Source organism: Mesoplodon mirus, assembly GCF_964341445.2.
Source record: "Mesoplodon mirus genome assembly, chromosome: 3".
Classification (NCBI taxonomy): Eukaryota; Metazoa; Chordata; class Mammalia; order Artiodactyla; family Ziphiidae; genus Mesoplodon; species Mesoplodon mirus.
The window spans coordinates 166,361,260-166,378,318 of NC_138978.1; the positions used below are offsets into that span (position 1 = coordinate 166,361,260).

The 17,059-nt window shown below is 35.8% G+C and overlaps 1 protein-coding gene across 3 annotated transcripts in view; it reads left to right on the forward strand.

Moving 5' to 3' along the window:
• Positions 1-13,596, forward strand: part of COP1 (COP1 E3 ubiquitin ligase) — a 223,871-nt gene extending 210,275 nt beyond the window's left edge. For all 3 annotated transcript variants that reach the window (XM_082613771.1, XM_082613773.1, XM_082613772.1), the window contains 2 exons: positions 10,981-11,025; positions 13,268-13,596. In XM_082613771.1, coding sequence (XP_082469897.1) covers positions 10,981-11,025; positions 13,268-13,285 — 63 coding nt within the window. In that variant the 3' untranslated portion in view covers positions 13,286-13,596. The remainder of the gene's footprint in view (positions 1-10,980; positions 11,026-13,267) is intronic.
• The last annotated feature ends 3,463 nt before the right edge of the window (positions 13,597-17,059 follow it).

Here is a 17,059-nt window from a genome sequence, read left to right on the forward strand (position 1 = left end):
TAATGATAGATGAGTTTAAATGGCATGAAATTAATTAACTTTATGGTGAAGCCACTATCATATCCTGAAAGTGGTGGGATAATGGAATTTATTCTCTCTGTAGAAGCAATTTGGTGAATTACCATATCACCTTGTAGATGAGGGAAAGCTTTTTCCAAAAGCTTCTGTCAAAGCTAAGTTCTAAAGGCTGAGTTAGCTCCAGGGACTTGTGCAAAGGCCCTTAATCCTACAGTTTTGACCATTAGGTAGAGTTGCCTCTGAGGTCACTAATATCATCTAATGCCCAAATCTAATAACCTATTATTATTAAACAATGTTTTATCTTCTCATGATTTTTAACAGTTTTGACTACCTTCTCTTTTTTAAAAAGAACTTTCCCTCACTTAAAAACAATCACTTATAAGATGCATTCTATATGCCAGATACATATGTGTCTCATTTAATCATAACAACAACTCACTTAGCTCAAGTTTTTCTTTTTTTTTAAAATAAATTATTTTTATTTTTGGCTGTGTTGGGTCTTTGTTGCTGCGTGCGGGCTTTTCTCTAGTTGTGGCGAGCAGGGGCTACTCTTCGTTGCGGTGCATGGGATTCTCATTGGGTGGCTTCTCTTGTTGCAGAGCATGGGCTCTAGGTGTGCAGGCTTCAGTAGTTGTGGCACGCAGGCTCAGTAGTTGTGGCTCATGGGCTCTAGAGAGCAGACTCAGCAGTTGTGACGCATGGGCTTAGTTGCTCCGCGGCACGTGGGATCTTCCCGGACCAGGGCTCAAACCCGTGTCCCCTGCATTAGCAGGCGGATTCTTAACCACTGTGCCACCAGCGAAGCCGTCAAGTTTTTCTCCCTTCCCTTCCCTTCCCTCTTCCCTCTTCCCTCTTCCCTCTTCCCTTTCCCCTTTTCCCTTCCCTTAGCTCTATTAGCTCAGTTTTCATTAGCTCAGTTTTATTTTACAGTTGAGGAGACTGAGATTCAGAGAGGTTTGGTAACTTGTCCAAGATGACGTAGTTTGGAAGTGTTAGAGCTTTGAACTCAAGTGTTTCTGACTACAGTGACTGTGTTTATTCCACTCTGCCACTTGAGCTCTCTGTATAGCATAGTTTGTCTGCATATTTGTTCATTTGACTTTAGGGATACAGATTTAGGCCCATTTCGTTCTGATGGCCAATTACTAATATGTCCCAGAATACAGAAGTGAATTCTGTGGAGCTGCTTTTTCTGGTAAGAGAGGCCAAAAGACCTCTCTTAGGAGATCTAGGGGCTTAGAATTGAATATAAAATATAGCTTGTCACTTTAACAAGGATGAGATTCCAAATTGGAAGTAGAGTTGTTGGATACCCTAAACTCAAACAAGATAAGAAGAGGAAAGAATCAGTAGATAATTACCATACAATTGAACTTCACAGTAATGATGCTAATTTATCTGGAAAGATTTCATATCTAATCATAGTAATTGCTCCAGGGACTCAGAACAGGGAGGTGGGAGATGCCCACTTCTCCTCTATCCTTTTGTACTGTTCGGATTTTTACCACACATGTATTCTGTCTATTCAAGTAAACCATTTTTTTATTTTAAGAGAGAAAGAAGGTATCATAACAGTCCCTGAAGAATGGTGCATTATTGTCCCCATTTTTTTTTTTTTTCTTTTTGCGGTATGCGGGCCTCTCACCGCTGTGGCCTCTCCCGTTGCGGAGCACAGGCCCCGGACGCGCAGGCCCAGCGGCCATGGCCCACGGGCCCAGCCGCTCCGCGGCATATGGGATCCTCCCAGACCGGGGCACGAACCCGTATCCCCTGCATTGGCAGGCGGACTCTCAACCACTGCGCCACCAGGGAGGCCCTGTCCCCATTTTTAAATCCAGCAATCTTGCTAAACTCTTACCAATTTTAATTACGCATTTTTACATTTTCTTGAATTTTTTTATGTACATAATAATATGATCCACAAGTAATGAAAGTTTAATCTACCTTTCCAATTTTGGTACCTTGATACATTTTATTCATTTTGACTTATTCCAATGGCCAGGAGCTTTAGTATAATACTGAATGGAAATGTTGATATCTGGCATCGTTATCTTGTTACTCACCAAAGGGAAAACTTTGGAATATGTCATGATTATATATGATTTCTGCTTTAGGATTTTTGTAGATACCCTTAGAAGGAAATTTCTTTTTCAGTTGTCAGCTTGTTAAGATTTATTATCATAAATGAATGCTGAAGTATATTATTGCTTTCTTTTGTACCTATTGAAGATGATATATTTCTCTTTGAAATATTGATGTAAAAATAGGTAACATTTTTTTTCCTAATGTTAAACCAATCTTGCATTGTTGGAATAAGCCCAACTTGTTTAAGATGTATTATCCTTATACATTGTTAAAACTGACTTCCTGCTATTTTGTTTAGGATTTTTCCATCTATTTTCATGAATAACATTGGCCTATAATTTTTCTTTATTGCATTTTCCTTGTCAAGTTTTGATTTTATAGTTACATTAGCTTCATAAAACAAGTTAGGGAGTGCTCCTTTCTTTTCTTTCCTGTGGAAAAATTTGTGTACGATTGGAATTACTCCTTTCTTGACTATTTGATTGAAATTGTAGGTAAAATCATGTAAGCCTGAGGTGGAAATATTTTTTGACAGTTGATTCTTTTCTTTTTTTTTCAGTGCCTGTAGGATGATTCATGTTTTCTATTTCTTCTTGATCAACTTTTTATAGGAATTTTTCCATTTGGTTTAAATATTTGATTTGTTAATATAAAATATTTCCATTTTTTCTGCAGAATTATTATTCTTATTCTGAGAAGAGAAGTCAGTTTAACATAATGCTTATTAACATTTGGAAAAAAACTAAATAAGGAAAGGGGTATATTCTGATTTTGTTTAATAGATATCTATTTCTTCAGGTTAAAAAAAAAGTTGTTTATCATCATGAGTACCAAGGCTTATACATAAAACCATCCTTATTTTATGGGACTGTCTGGTCCATGAATATGGTATATATGTCAATTTATTTAGGTATTCTTTAATATCTCTCAGTGTTGTTTTATAATTTTCAACATGTAGGTCTTACTTATATTTTAGGTTTGTCTCTAAGCAGTTTATACTTTGATGTTATTACAGGTGGTGTTTTTAAAAATTTTCATTTGCTAAGTATTCACTGCTAGTTATAGAAATAAATTGATTTTGATATAATGACCTTATATCTGACAACCCTACTAGGTCAGTGTATTAGTTCTAGCAGCTGTTTTGAAGATTTTTAAAGATGTTCTACATAGGCAGCCATGTCATTTACAAATAAAGGCAATTCTTTGACGATTGCACTGGGTAGGACCTCTAATACAGTGTTAGATAGAAGTGGTGAATGCAGGCATCCTCCCCTTGCTCCCAGTCTGAGAGAGAGAAAGAGTTGAACATTTCACCATTAAGTATAATGTTAGCTGGAAGTTGTTCATAGGTATTCCTTATCACCTTGAGGAAATTCCTTTCTACTCTTAGCTTCCTGAGAGTTTTTATTATGAATATGTGTTGAATTCTGTCAAATGCATTTTCCATGTCAATTATAATTACATGATTTTTCTCTTCTATTCTGTTAAAAATATTAATTACATTCATTGTCTAAAAAAATTGTTAAACCAACTAGAATATCTGGATAGAAACCACTTGGGCATGATATATTATTCTTTTTATTTATGGCTGAATTATGTTTACTGAGATTTTGTTAAGGTTTACACATCTGTTTATAAAGGTAACTGGTCTGTAATTTTTTAATAATGTCTTTTGCTTTGTTTGACTCGCAAACTGAATTTGGAAGTGTTCCTTCCTCTATTTTCTGATTTGTTCTTTGATTTTGGGGAATTGCATCTTTCATAGGATTTATTTATTTTACTATATGTCAACTTTATTGGCATAAAGTTGTTTCTATTTATTCTCTATCTTTTTTAATATCTGTAGGATGTCTAGTGATACACCCTCATTCCTGATATTGTTACCTTACATTTTCTCTCTCTTTTTGTAGGGATTTATCAACTTTATTTCAAGAACTAGCTTTTGGTTTTAATAATTTTTACCTATTTTTGTCTTTTTATTTTATTGGTTTCTGCTTTTTATTACTACCATATTTATACTTGTGTTTTGTGTAATTTGCTTTTCCCCTAGTTTCTTAAGTTAAGCTGCAAGTTATTACATTATTAATTGTTAAACTTTCTGCTTTACTAATATAGACATTAAGAGGTATAATTTTCTATCTAAGCACTGTTGTAGCTATATTACATAAGTTTTAATATATTGTGTTTTCAATATCTTTTAGTTCAATACTGTTTCTCATTTCCTTGTGATTTCTTTTTTGAGCCCTGAGTTACTTAAGAATGTGTTTTTAAATCTCCAAATATTTGGAGATGTGTGCCAGGTGTCTCTTGTTATTGATTTCTGCTCTAGGTCTGTTTGGTCAGAGACCACACTTGTATAGTTTCATTCTTTTAAATGTACTGAGATTTGTTTAATGGTCTGGCACATAGTCTGTCTTGGTAAATAGTTTACAGGCACTTGAAAAGAATGCATATTTTTGCCATTTAAGATTTTATGTAAATATTAATTTGTTCAATTTGTTTCTGATACTATTTTTCATCTTTTATATCTTTTTTGACTTTCTCTCTACTTATTATTTGAACTATTGACAGAAGAGTGTTGAAATCTGCAAACACAAGTATGGAGTTATCTGTTCCAATTCAGTTCTGTCCGTTTTTGCTTTGTGTATATTGAAGCTCTGTTTTACATATATATATACGCATTTAGCATTTTTTTAAATTGACCCTTATTTAATTATAAAATATTACTCTTATTCCTGGTTATGTTCCTTGTCCTGAAGTCTACCTTTTCTTTTTTCTTCTTTCTTTTTTTTTTTTTGGCCGCACCACACAGCTTGTGGGATCTTAGTTCCCTGACCAGGGATTGAAGGTGGGCCACAGCAGTGAATGCTCCAAGTCCTAACCACTGGACTGCCAGGGAGCTCCCAGAAGTCTACTTTTTCTTTTTCTTTTTTTTATTTATCAAGTACTAGTTCATTTATTTATTATTTTTTAAAATTTTTATTGGGGTATAATTGCTTTACAATGGTGTGTTAGTTTCTGCTTTATAACAAAGTGAATCAGCTATACATATACATATGTTCCCATATCTCTCCCCTCTTGTGTCTCCCTCCCACCCTCCCTATCCCACCCTTCTAGGTGGTCACAAAGCACCCAGCTGATCTCCCTGTGCTATACAGCTGCTTCCCACTAGCTACCTTTACATTTGGTAGTGTATATATGTCCATGCCACTCTCTCACTTTGTCCCAGCTTACCCTTCCTCCTCTCTGTGTCCTCAAGTCCATTCTCTATGTCTGCATCTTTATTCCTGTCCTGCCCCTAGGTTCTCTAGAACCATTTTTTTCTTTTTTTGGATTCCATATATATGTGTTAGCATATGGTATTTTTTTTTCTCTTTCTGACTTACTTCACTCTGTATGACAGACTCTGGGTCCATCCACCTCACTACAAATAACTCAATTTCGTTTCTTTTTATGGCTGAATAATATTCCATTGTATATATGTGCCACATCTTCTTAATCCATTCATCTGTTGATGGACACTTATGTTGCTTCCATGTCCTGGCTGTTGTAAATAGAGCTGCAGTGAACATTGTGGTACATGACTCTTTTTGAATTATGGTTTTCTCTGGGTATATGCCCAGTAGTGGGATTGCTGGGTCGTATGGTAGTTCTATTTTTAGTTTTTTAAGGAACCTCCATACTGTTGTCCATAGTGACTATATCAATTTACATTCCCAACAACAGTGCCAGAGGGTTCCCTTTTCTCCACACCCTCTCCAGCATTTATCGTTTGTAGATTTTTTGATGATGGCCCTTATGACTGTTGTGAGGTGATACCTCACTGTAGTTTTGATTTGCATTTCTCTAATGATTAGCAATGTTGAGCATCCTTTCATGTGTTTGCTGGCAGTCTGTATAGCTTCTTTGGAGAAATGTCTATTTAGGTCAGAAGTCTACTTTTTCAGATATTAGTAGAGCCATCACAGCTTTCTTATGATTAATGTTTGCATGGTATATCTTCTCATTTTAAAAATATCTTTTTTTAAAATTTAAAGTGTGTTTCTTATAGACAGTATAGAGTTGCTCTTGCTCTTTTATCGAGTCTTATCATCTCTGCCTTTTAATTGTAGTATTTACATTTACTTGTTGGGTATTTGTCTGACATCTTGCTTTTTGTTGTCTATTCGTCCTATCTGTTCTTTGTCCCTGTATTCCTCTTTTTTTTAATTGAGTATTTATAATTCATTTTATCTCCTTTAATAGCTTATTAGCTTTACTGTTTCTTTTACATTTCTAGTGGATTCTCTAAGGTTTATAATATTCATGTTTAACTTATCACAGTCTGTCATCAGATTATACCACTTTATATTATGGAAGAACCTTCCAATATACATCTATTTTCCCCTTCTATCCTGTGTACTTTTGCTGTCCTATATGTTACTTCTGTTTATTATAACATAACATAATGTATTGTTATTATTTATGCTTTAAACAGGCAATTATCTGTTAAGAAAATTAAAAAATAAATAAGCAAACATCTTTTATATTTACCCACATATTGATCATTTCAAGCACTCTTCATCATTTTGTTTAAATCTGAGTTTTCACGTGTTATAAGAACTTCCTTTAACAGTTCTTACAGTGCATATCTGCTGCTATCTCAGCTTTAGTTTGTCTCAAAATATCTTTATTTTTAAATAATATTTCTGGGTTGACAGGTTTTTTCTTTCATCATCTTTAAAAGATATATCGTATTGGCTTGCATTGCTTCTGATGACAAATTGGTGATCATGTTCCTCTATATGTAATTGTTGACCTAAAAGTGATTGCCAGTTACTTCTCTAGTAAAAGTGGGTTTATGCAGGATCATCAAAGAATTGCAATTCAGAGTTTGCAACTATGGTGAGTCACGTGCAAGTCCCCAGCAAAATGGAGAGGAGAACTCTTTTACAGAGGGGAAAAGGAAGTGGAGAGGGCTATAGTAAACAAAGAGTCCTTGTCCTTTTATTGGCTGAGTTGTGACTGTCTCTCATTGGCTGAACTCTTGGCAGGCAAGAAGAAAGAGTCTTTCTTCTTCCTCTTGGGCTCTGCTCTCGTCATAGGGTGTAAGAGCTGCCCCTTCTGGTCTTCCAACTCTATTTTAGTTGAGGTTTCTATTTAAGTCTTTTACATTCCCCCCAACCTTTTTTTTTTTTTTTTTTTTTTTTTTGTGCCGTACTCGGGCCTCACACTGTTGTGGCCTCTCCCGTTGAGAAGCACAGGCTCCGGACGCACAGGCTCAGCGGCCATGGCTCACGGGCCCAGCCGCTCCGCGGCATGTGGGATCCTCCCAGACCGGGGCACGAACCCGTGTCCCCTGCATCGGCAGGCGGACTCTCAACCACTGCGCCACCAGGGGAGCCCGTGTCTTCTACTTTTATAAAAAACTTGCTGCTAATTTTTCTTTTGTCTTTTCTTAATCTCTTTATCTTAAGAAGAAAATAGTAGTTGCATTATTATCTTAACCTTGAGGAGGCCTTTGCAGCAAAACTGCCTGTTTCCAAGAAAGAGGGAGAAAGTAATGAGAATTACTGGCTGGCATTTTAATTTTATTTAGCAAGTAAAAACAACGTATTCAACCAGAACTTATATTAGGGCTCTGGCAGGGTACAACTACAGCTAAGAATTACTAGTCATTCAAAATGCAAACAAGAATCACTCAAAACCTACAGTGATAACCTTGTACATATCACTTCTGTACCTCTATGCTAAAGTAAAATACCTGGTTTTGTTTTTCTGTTGCATGTAAAAATTCATTTATCTTAAGCTAATATCTAGCTATCTGAAAGTTTAATCCTAAATCCCTTTTTAATAAGTTCATGGTCTTTGGAGGGAGGGGCATACTGAGAAGTGAAGCTATTATTTTTCTTTCATTGTTTGTTAATTTGAATAGTTTTGAGTGTTTCTAAAATTTCCTTGGACACTCTGTCACCTATATGTTAGTCCTAAAAGACGATTCCGACTGGGAAATCACTTTCTGTGTTGGCTTATTTGTAAATGAGATCTTTATCTGTCTCCACAGGAAAAGGTGTTTAGAGTTACCTCTGGTAGCACCTAATATGGCCACCTCTTAATGCCATAATAGTCCTCGGGTTATAAAAAGATATCGTTTATTTATGTTGGGTAGTCATCAGATGTCTTCCTTCTTGGGTTTAGTGTAGTAATTGTACAGACTTCAAATCCCTCTTATGTGGTGATCTAACTAGATTTTTTTAATATGTATTGAGCATACTCTTTCATACTGTATAATAATATATCACATTTTTCAAACATTCTTCCACTAAGAATTACAAATTTATGTCATTCATAATCTCTGTAACTGGCAGAAGTGGATTCTCCCTTACCCTCAAGGTGAATCTTCATCTCCACCAGGTTTTTCTACCTTCTTCTGTATTAAAAGGTGACTAGAACCAAAATGGCAGAAAGAGAGAGAGCTTTGGCTTATAAATTTTTCATTATCCTGACATTATGTATTCCCATAGCAGAGGGAGCAATTCTTGGTGACTGCAGCATCTAATGATGGTAATTGCTTTCTTGGAGACAGGAGTCTTTCTTCAAACAGAAACTAGATTAATCTGTTTGTAGCTTCATTTCTGGATGGTGCTCACAGAAGAATCATTTCTGGCTTCTCTGGTGGCAGTTGTGATGTAACACAGCTTGTTTAAAGTTCTTGCTAGAAAGAAATCCACATTACACCACAGTGCCTCTTTTTGTTTTCTGAGGCAGACATAGAAATTCCACCTCTGGAGAAGCTCAGAGTGAGTTATTATGTTCCCTAAGGATACCTCAAACTCACTCCAGCCACTTTCTGAACTCAGTTTACTAAAAGAGTAGTTAAATAAGGGGCATTTGGGAATATCCCTTATTCCAACCACACCCCCCGCAATATGGAAGTATTAATTCTATGCACATTCAGCCCCAGTGATAGCCCATAATTCCCCGAAGTAGATATTAAAACTAATTCTACTAGTGAATGTTATATTACCTGTGTTACTATTTTCAAGAATTCATGTGCTGATTTAAGGGAAAAGCTCAGCGAGGAAAATATCAGTGTAGGGGAGAAAAAAGTTTTCCCTAACCCTCTTAGGGTCCTTGGCTGGGTCTGAAGATTATGCTGACAGAGACAAATTAACAGGAGAAAAGCATACAGGTTTATTTAATATGTTTTACATGACGTGGGAGCCTTCATAAGGAAAAGAAGACCCAAGGATATAGACCTGTGTATTTTCTGCTGTGTTTGTGAAGAGTGGATAGTCATGTAGCAATGTGATAGGTTCAGGGGTGTGAGGTAATTGCACTCAGGAGCAGTAAGCTTCGGGGAAACTTGGCAAGGCCTGTTTATTTGGATTCTTCTTAGCATTCCTTTGTCGTTGGAGATAAGGATGCTCCTTTACTCTGGTTATAGGGAGAGCACCTCCCACATGAGGGTTTTATGACCTGTTTTAGGGGAAAAGGGTGAGGGATATGGGAGGTCAGAGTGACCTTCCTGCTTCTGCCATTTTCTCAAACTCCTTTGGCTTGAAATATTCAATATGCCACGGTGCCATATTTGGGGGTTGTGTGTTCCAGACTCCATCATCAGCAATTCCCATGCCCACCTCCAGAAGAAACATATGTCTTTATTCCTTCTTGATACAACTGACCATTGATGCTATCACCACTGACTGCATTCAAGGAATATTTTGATCCCCCAAATTTGGGGGTTAGTGGAAGAAATTATTTACTTCCTCTTCACCAGTAGCAACAAGGTGAGCATTTTTCAAAAGTAACTCTACTAGGAATCAAAGAGAAGTTAAAAGATAGAAATGTAGAAGTTTGTAGAGCACACATGCCTTGTATCAAAGAAACTAAGGTTTAACTCAAATTGGCTGAAATAACTTTCCCAGAATACAGATCAAGAGTTTTCTTTCTTCTGTTCATCACTTTCTGATTAAACCTGTAGAGTATTCAGACAGATCCTATCCTTCAGTGAAGTTTGACCACTTTCTCTGTTTTTGAAAGCTATTATTTGGGCTTGGTCTTCCCATCAGCCATATGGCCTCTATGGCAGTTTTGAGTCTGTTTACCTCCTTCTGGCCGCCTGCTCTTAAAAGCGAAAAGACTTGTCTATACTCCCAAGCTCAGAGCCTATTAGACTCTCTTTCCAGTGGAAGGCATGTCCTAGCTCTTCCTACTCAATGAGATTCTCTCTGGTAAACTCAGTCTTGTCTATTTCTTTTTCTACCCTTTCTACCTTCCAGAGATAGTTATTTCTTAAGGCTTAGAATATTTTTAAAAAATATGTTACCACATGCATTCTATTTCAAGTAATCACCAAGGTTGTTAAAAATGCATATAGTGAGTGATAGAATAATTAAAAAGAAAGATAGCCTTCTTTCTCCCAGATGAATATTCACATTCTGTTTTATTTTGTTTTTCTAATACCAAATAGCTAGCAATAGAGATTTATGCCAATTACTGGTGTCTTATGGGAGAAAGTGAATGAAGGGGGAGTTTTCTGTGGAAAGGATTGTGTACTTTGTTTTTCTCAAGTTATTCTTATTTTTATTTCAGTCTTTGTTTCTCTTGGCTTTCCTCCTAGTGGCAATCTGTTTCTCTTTTATTTTTCTTTACATTTGAAAGTTTCCTACTCTGCTTCCAACTTAATTTTTTTTATTAAAACTTAATCCTCAAAATATCGGATTTTTAATTTATAATTCGTAGTTAAAAACATGTTAAAGTTGGTTTTCCAGTTTAGATTGTATTGGCGTCTTAGGGTGAAGTGAAGAAAGAAGGATGAAGATTAAATTATTCTCCTGGACTGCCCTCCAGGAAATCCTTCTCTATACTCTAAAAGTTCTTGTTCTTTTCTAGGAGTCCAATGTGCTGATTGCTGCTAACAGTCAGGGTACAATTAAGGTAAGCTATTTTATACATCTCCATTTTTAGGCTATAACAGACTATAACTATAACATGGAAATGTAGAGTTGTACTAAGCCTTAGAGAGCATGCCAAATCATGGGTCTCTGTCTGCTTGGAAATGGCTTTGATTGAAGGGGAAAAGAATAGGTAGCTTGCAACTAGGGGGAAGATGATAGTACTTGTTAGAGGTTTTACGAATGCTGAAGAGACTGAAAGGCGGTCAGGATGAAAAACAGATGAAGACTGTTAAGCATTCACGGTGGGGCGAGCACTGCTGAGCTTCGGTCATGCCAGTGCAGCTACCCCAACAGGGTATTCAGGGAACAAGATCCAAGACACAGCAGCAGATGCTTAGACATTTACCAGGTTTTAAAATGTCTTACTCTGATTTTACTCTTCTCTTCCTCGTGTTTCTCTTCCTTCTCTTCCATGACAAGGAGATTTTTCCTCAATTGCTAGGGGAAGAAAAGGTATTCTAGTGTTCCATTGAAAATTGATTGATCATGTGATCATGCCATTGGTATAATCTGAAAACTTTCATGTCTCTTTGCTCACAGTCTCACTCCCAAATTCATATATAGTTTTCCACATACTTTTCTTTGTAGTTAGGAGTTCAAGGAAGTAAAAATTTTATCTAGTTATACCATTGGATATTCAGCACTTGGGCACAGTACATTGGATAAATAAATCCTGAGCTAAGCAGTGAGCTTTTAAACAAAACACCATTTTGGAGGAGGTTTTTAGTACATGGGTTTGATTAGCACTTATTCTGTGAGTACCAGTTCTTTCCACATATTCTCTGCTGATACAGAAGTGTCAGGATGTATTTTTTAAATAATATGTATCTATTTTCCTGCCAGTTAGCATTAATTTTGCCATGGCTTCCTTCCACTCATCCTGAGTGGAGAATGACCCAGCAACCAAGAGAGCAAATCCAAACCTCACACATTGTCCTACAGAGATGAAATGAGCAAACTCAAAGCAGAACTGCACTGTTAGCTAGTCAAATTAATTTACATGGTATACTTATTTTTATGCAGCCAGTTTCTCTATTTGGAAAGCCTCATTAGAGAGCCAGGGCTGTGTTCTGGAAGCCTCAAGCAACATGGTAGAAGGTCTTGGAATCTCTGTTTTAAGTGGCTCTCTATAGTCTCTCAGTTTTTCTTTACTTTGTTCTCATGGCAAGGCATGTATTGAAAAAGCTGTACTGTATTCTTCAACAAGTTTGGCCTTTGAGGCAATTGGGATTGCTAATGTTTCTACAGAAAGCTCAAAACTACATACATACTTACAGGATCTCAGCGACAAATCTAAGATTTTTGTTCAACAGCATTGACCTCTTATGTAAAGTAGCCTGCTTGGCAAATGTAAAGACAAAAAGCATTATGAAAGCACAGATATAAGTCAAGCCTTAGCACGGCAGAAGATAAGTTGCTCCTTTAATTCTTTGCCACCTGGAATTACAGTCTCCATCTAACATAATCCTTTTTGACAGTGCTCATAATTGTCCACATGTTCAATGTCCTTTCTCAGCCATTTCTTCTACTCTTTTTATAACTGATCATTGCTTCTTCTTATTTTTATTTTATTTATTTTTATACATCTTTATTGAAGTATAATTCTTCTTATTTTTAGTTTTAGCACAACTTTTTTGTATGATAAGGTACTACTTTAAGTCTAATAGCTAACAAAATATCTCGACACCCAAATGCTTGACTAGAAAATAAATGAAGCAATAGGAAAAGACAAGATTTTAGGTCCTGTATACCTTGATCACTATAAAATGTTTATCAGTGCAAGAAATAAATGGATTAAAATTCTAAACAGCAATACTTAAACTTTTTCTTATGAATGTGGAAAGATACCAACATAATATTCCAAAAATGTATACTTAAACTTTTTCTTATGAATGTGGAAAGATACCAACATAATATTCCAAAAATGTTATATTCATGCTATGGATCAGTCAGTTCACTTATCTATATGTTTTATTTAGTTTATCTTGAAGGCTCCTTTGTTGACTGTGGAGATAACTAATCTGAAAGAGTTCATGCAACTATTGAATTGAAAGTAAGAATGGATTAATGTCTAATCCCTTCAAATTCTTTGATTTTAGCCAAAGCAGTTGGGAAAAGTATACTTGATTTGGTTCTCCATTTACAATATAATAAAGACTGATTAAACTCTTCCTATATTTTAAAACTATTTTATTATACTGATTCCTTTTTCTCCCTATTAGGTGCTAGAATTGGTATGAAGGGTTTACTCCAGTTGAGTTGTACTTGATCCGGCTGAAATACATCTGCAGCTGACAATAAGAGAAGACAGAAACTGTCATGTGATGTCTCTCCCCAAAGTCATCATGGGTTTTGGATTTGTTTTGAGTATTTTTTTCTTTTCCTTTTTTTTCCTCCTTTATGACCTTTGGGACATTGGGAATACCCAGTGAACTCTCCACCATCTATGTAACTCTACGGACTTTGCTGCTGTTGGTGGTATGGTTATCTAATTTTTGTGATAGGGAAACAAATTCTTTTGAATAAAAATAAATAACAAAAAATAATAAAAGTTTATTGAGCCACAGCTGAGCTGGGAAACTTTTTGTCCGATGTGGCAAGAGATAATTTTATCTTTTCAAGAAGTAGCACACATGAACTATAGTATAATATACTGATGAATAATTTTTAAGGTCCATATTTCCCCACCTCTTTGGAATTATGCATACCAACATAAAGTATATGGATTCTTTAATGTTTACAGTAGGTAGAAAGATTAATTACTTTATGAAGTTCTCTCTTCATTCTCTGACCAGATTTATATTATCAGCAAGTACCAGATTCCTCAGTCCCTCTGGATCTGGCCAAGGGTCTAACATTTTGACCTGTTGAGACCACATTCAGACAGAAAGGGAATATCAGTCTGTGACAGCTATCTCTGTCTTTTCCTTTGAAATGTTACCCATAAGGCCCTAAATAAGCCCTATATGTAGACAAACCAACTTATTTTATAAAATCATGGCTATCAGATAGTCACAGGTATTAGTACCATTGTGGGGTGATCAACTTTGAGCAAAGGTCAGCAAACTTTTTCCATAAAGGGCCAGATAGTAAATATTTTAGGCTTTGCAAACTACACAACTCTGCCATTGTGGCAGAAAAGTGGCCACAGAAAGAGCATATATAAACAAGTGGGCATAAGCTGTTTATGAAATAGGTGGAGGCCCACAGACCATGGTTTGCCAGGCTCTCACTTAGAGGAAAAGAAATTGAAGCCCTATTATCCAAATTTCCAAGCCATATAATCTCTTAGACTGTCTAGTTAGTTTCACACATTGTTTTCAATTTGTAAAAGGAAAGAACTTAAGAGTAGCAGGTTAAGCAAAAGTAGCGTGAAGCTTTCTGTTTGAGCTACTTTAAGTCTGCACACTTTTTAGAAAAAGTTGTAAACAGAATTATATGCCACATGTATTTTATAAAAATAGACACTTGGAAAAGCTTGGTGTGATGAGTATATGGATAATAAGGGTGATCAGAATATCCCATGTATCCCTCTATTTAAAATTATTGAAACCTACTGCATGTCCACATTTCATTTTCTGAAGCCCTTGAGCCAAATGCGTTTTGGAATTTAGAACTTTCTGACTTTTAGGAAAGTAATAGGGTACATACACTACGTATTATGTAACACCCTCCAACAGAGTCTAGAGCAAACTGTTTCCAAACACATTAATATTTCTGCAGCAAAATGTATGAATGTTCACGTTATATGAGATTAATAAAGACTAAAAATAGTCTTGCATTAGTTCAGGTCAGTTTTTACTGCCAAATGAGTCAGCCTGAAACTTAAGTGAAATTTTTCAGTTTTTAGAGCTTCAAGACAATTATATCTTAACTAACTTCTGGGAATTAAGAACCTGATAACTTTTGGACTCAATTCTGAGAGAAAAAGTCACTATCATTCAAAAGTTACATTTGTCATCAACCAGAACAATGTCAGTTGGGCTTTTTTCTGAGATTAGTGAGTGTCCTTTTGCAAAAATATAGAAAGAATATTCACATGTAGATTCTTCACTTAAAGAACTTTACTTAGGCAGATATGTTCAGAAAGTCATCAAAATAGAAGCAGAGAGTTAATGCCTTTTTGAATGTGTTTAAATAGAAGCAGATTATTATGGTTTTTGTTTGGTCTGACTCTTTGTTTTATTTCAAGTTGTCAGCATTGTATGGTTATGTTAATTTCCATACATTTGGAAGGTTGCAGTAAGGTACCTTTAGTTATCAAAGGAACTCAATTTTTTAATAACTTACTATTTTAAGAAGGCAGTGTTGTTTTATTTAAATTTGTGTTTAACTTTTTCTTGTAAATAGAAACCATTTTAAAATTTGAGTTAGTCTTTGCAGGATGTCAAAATCAAACAAATACTACTGTTTCTTAGAAAAATAACATATTAGTTAACTAAAGCTTAAAGATAATATACATTTTAACACCAAAAAAGCTTCTAACTCATGAAGAATAGGGGTTTTTATGTTTTAACCTAATCTCTATTTCAGTGTATTTGTAGGGGTTTCTTAGACAAAGTTGCCTTTGTTCTTAGGTACAGAACTCATGCATAAGAAACATTAAGGACTGAAAAACTTTGAAAAGTTCTTGTAAGAAGATTGAGCTACTAGACATCAAAAATCTTATGGGACCATGCCACGACCTCAGAAAGATCAGCATGGCTGGACCATTACTAGTCAAGGAAGAGACGAGTGTGGGATGAGTTTGAAGAGGTGAAGGAGCCCAAAAGATATGTGGAAACTTCTAGGGCATGCTTGAAAATTTGAATTTTGTTATAAAAGCAGTTAAGTGGAAGTGTTAAATGGAATGACACAATCTCATTTATGGTAAATGGATAGATGAGGGCAAGAGTGCAGTTAGGAAGGTGATCAGTCAAGAGTTAATGGTGGCTTGGACTAGCATGATCCAACCTAAAAACCTGTTTCAGCTTATTAGAGTTCGTCTTAACTCCTATATCTTGGAAGAGTCTTGATTAATTTTTAAAGTCATTTTCTCATAATATGTATTGACAACAAAGAATGCAACTCAGCAGATTTATTTCTTCAGTGGTTATGCCGTCCTCAACCAGCAGCAAGTCACTTGGGAACCTCATGACCCAAATTCCTGTGTGCTGTTTTGAGGACACCACTTCTCTAAGCTAAGCAAAACTAGAAGCTGCCTACCCTTGGTTCTAAATATAAAGGTAATTTGTCATTGCCCTTAATGTAATTATGCCCATGTAACTGGGATTAATATTCAGGAAAAGTCTGCTTACGTAGACATGAGACGTGCAGAAGTGTTAACTTAGATCCTGAGCCTATTGTATTACATGTGTTTCATGACTGACATTAATAATTACAATAGTAGCACCTTGTAATTCCCACCAGAGCAGTTAGTAACCAACTCCTTTGTGGCTTCTGGTTAACATGTTAGGCACTCCTGGATTCTTGGACTAAAGAGAAAATCATAGTGATCACTCTAGAAATATTTGTTGAGCTCCTCCTTTGTGTAAGCGAGGCACTATGTACTATATACTAAGCATATAAAATAAATAAGACGTAATCAGTACCCTCAAAAAGTTTATTGTCCAGTGGGAGAGACAGATAAGTAAAAATATGTAAGTACCATAGTAGACATAAATTTTAGATGTACTGGAAAAATATATAATCTAGAGTGTTGGGAGATTAGGATCAGGATAGGGGACTTGGGAATAGTTTTCATCTCAGCTGAATCCTGAAAAGAGGTAAACGAACATTCAAGACCAAAGGAAGCAAAGAAAAAGGCTCGAGTGGCTTCTAGTAGCCAAAGTTGGAACAATTTGAGCAACAAAATAAACTAGTGTTGGATTATAGATTATAACCCAAAATATAAATATCCATGAGTCCATGCTTATATAAATAAATGATTGAATAAATAAATGAAAAGTTTCCCATGCAGAATTCCACATTATGTAGCTATTCCATCCTCAAGGAGATGCAACATAATTCCCCAG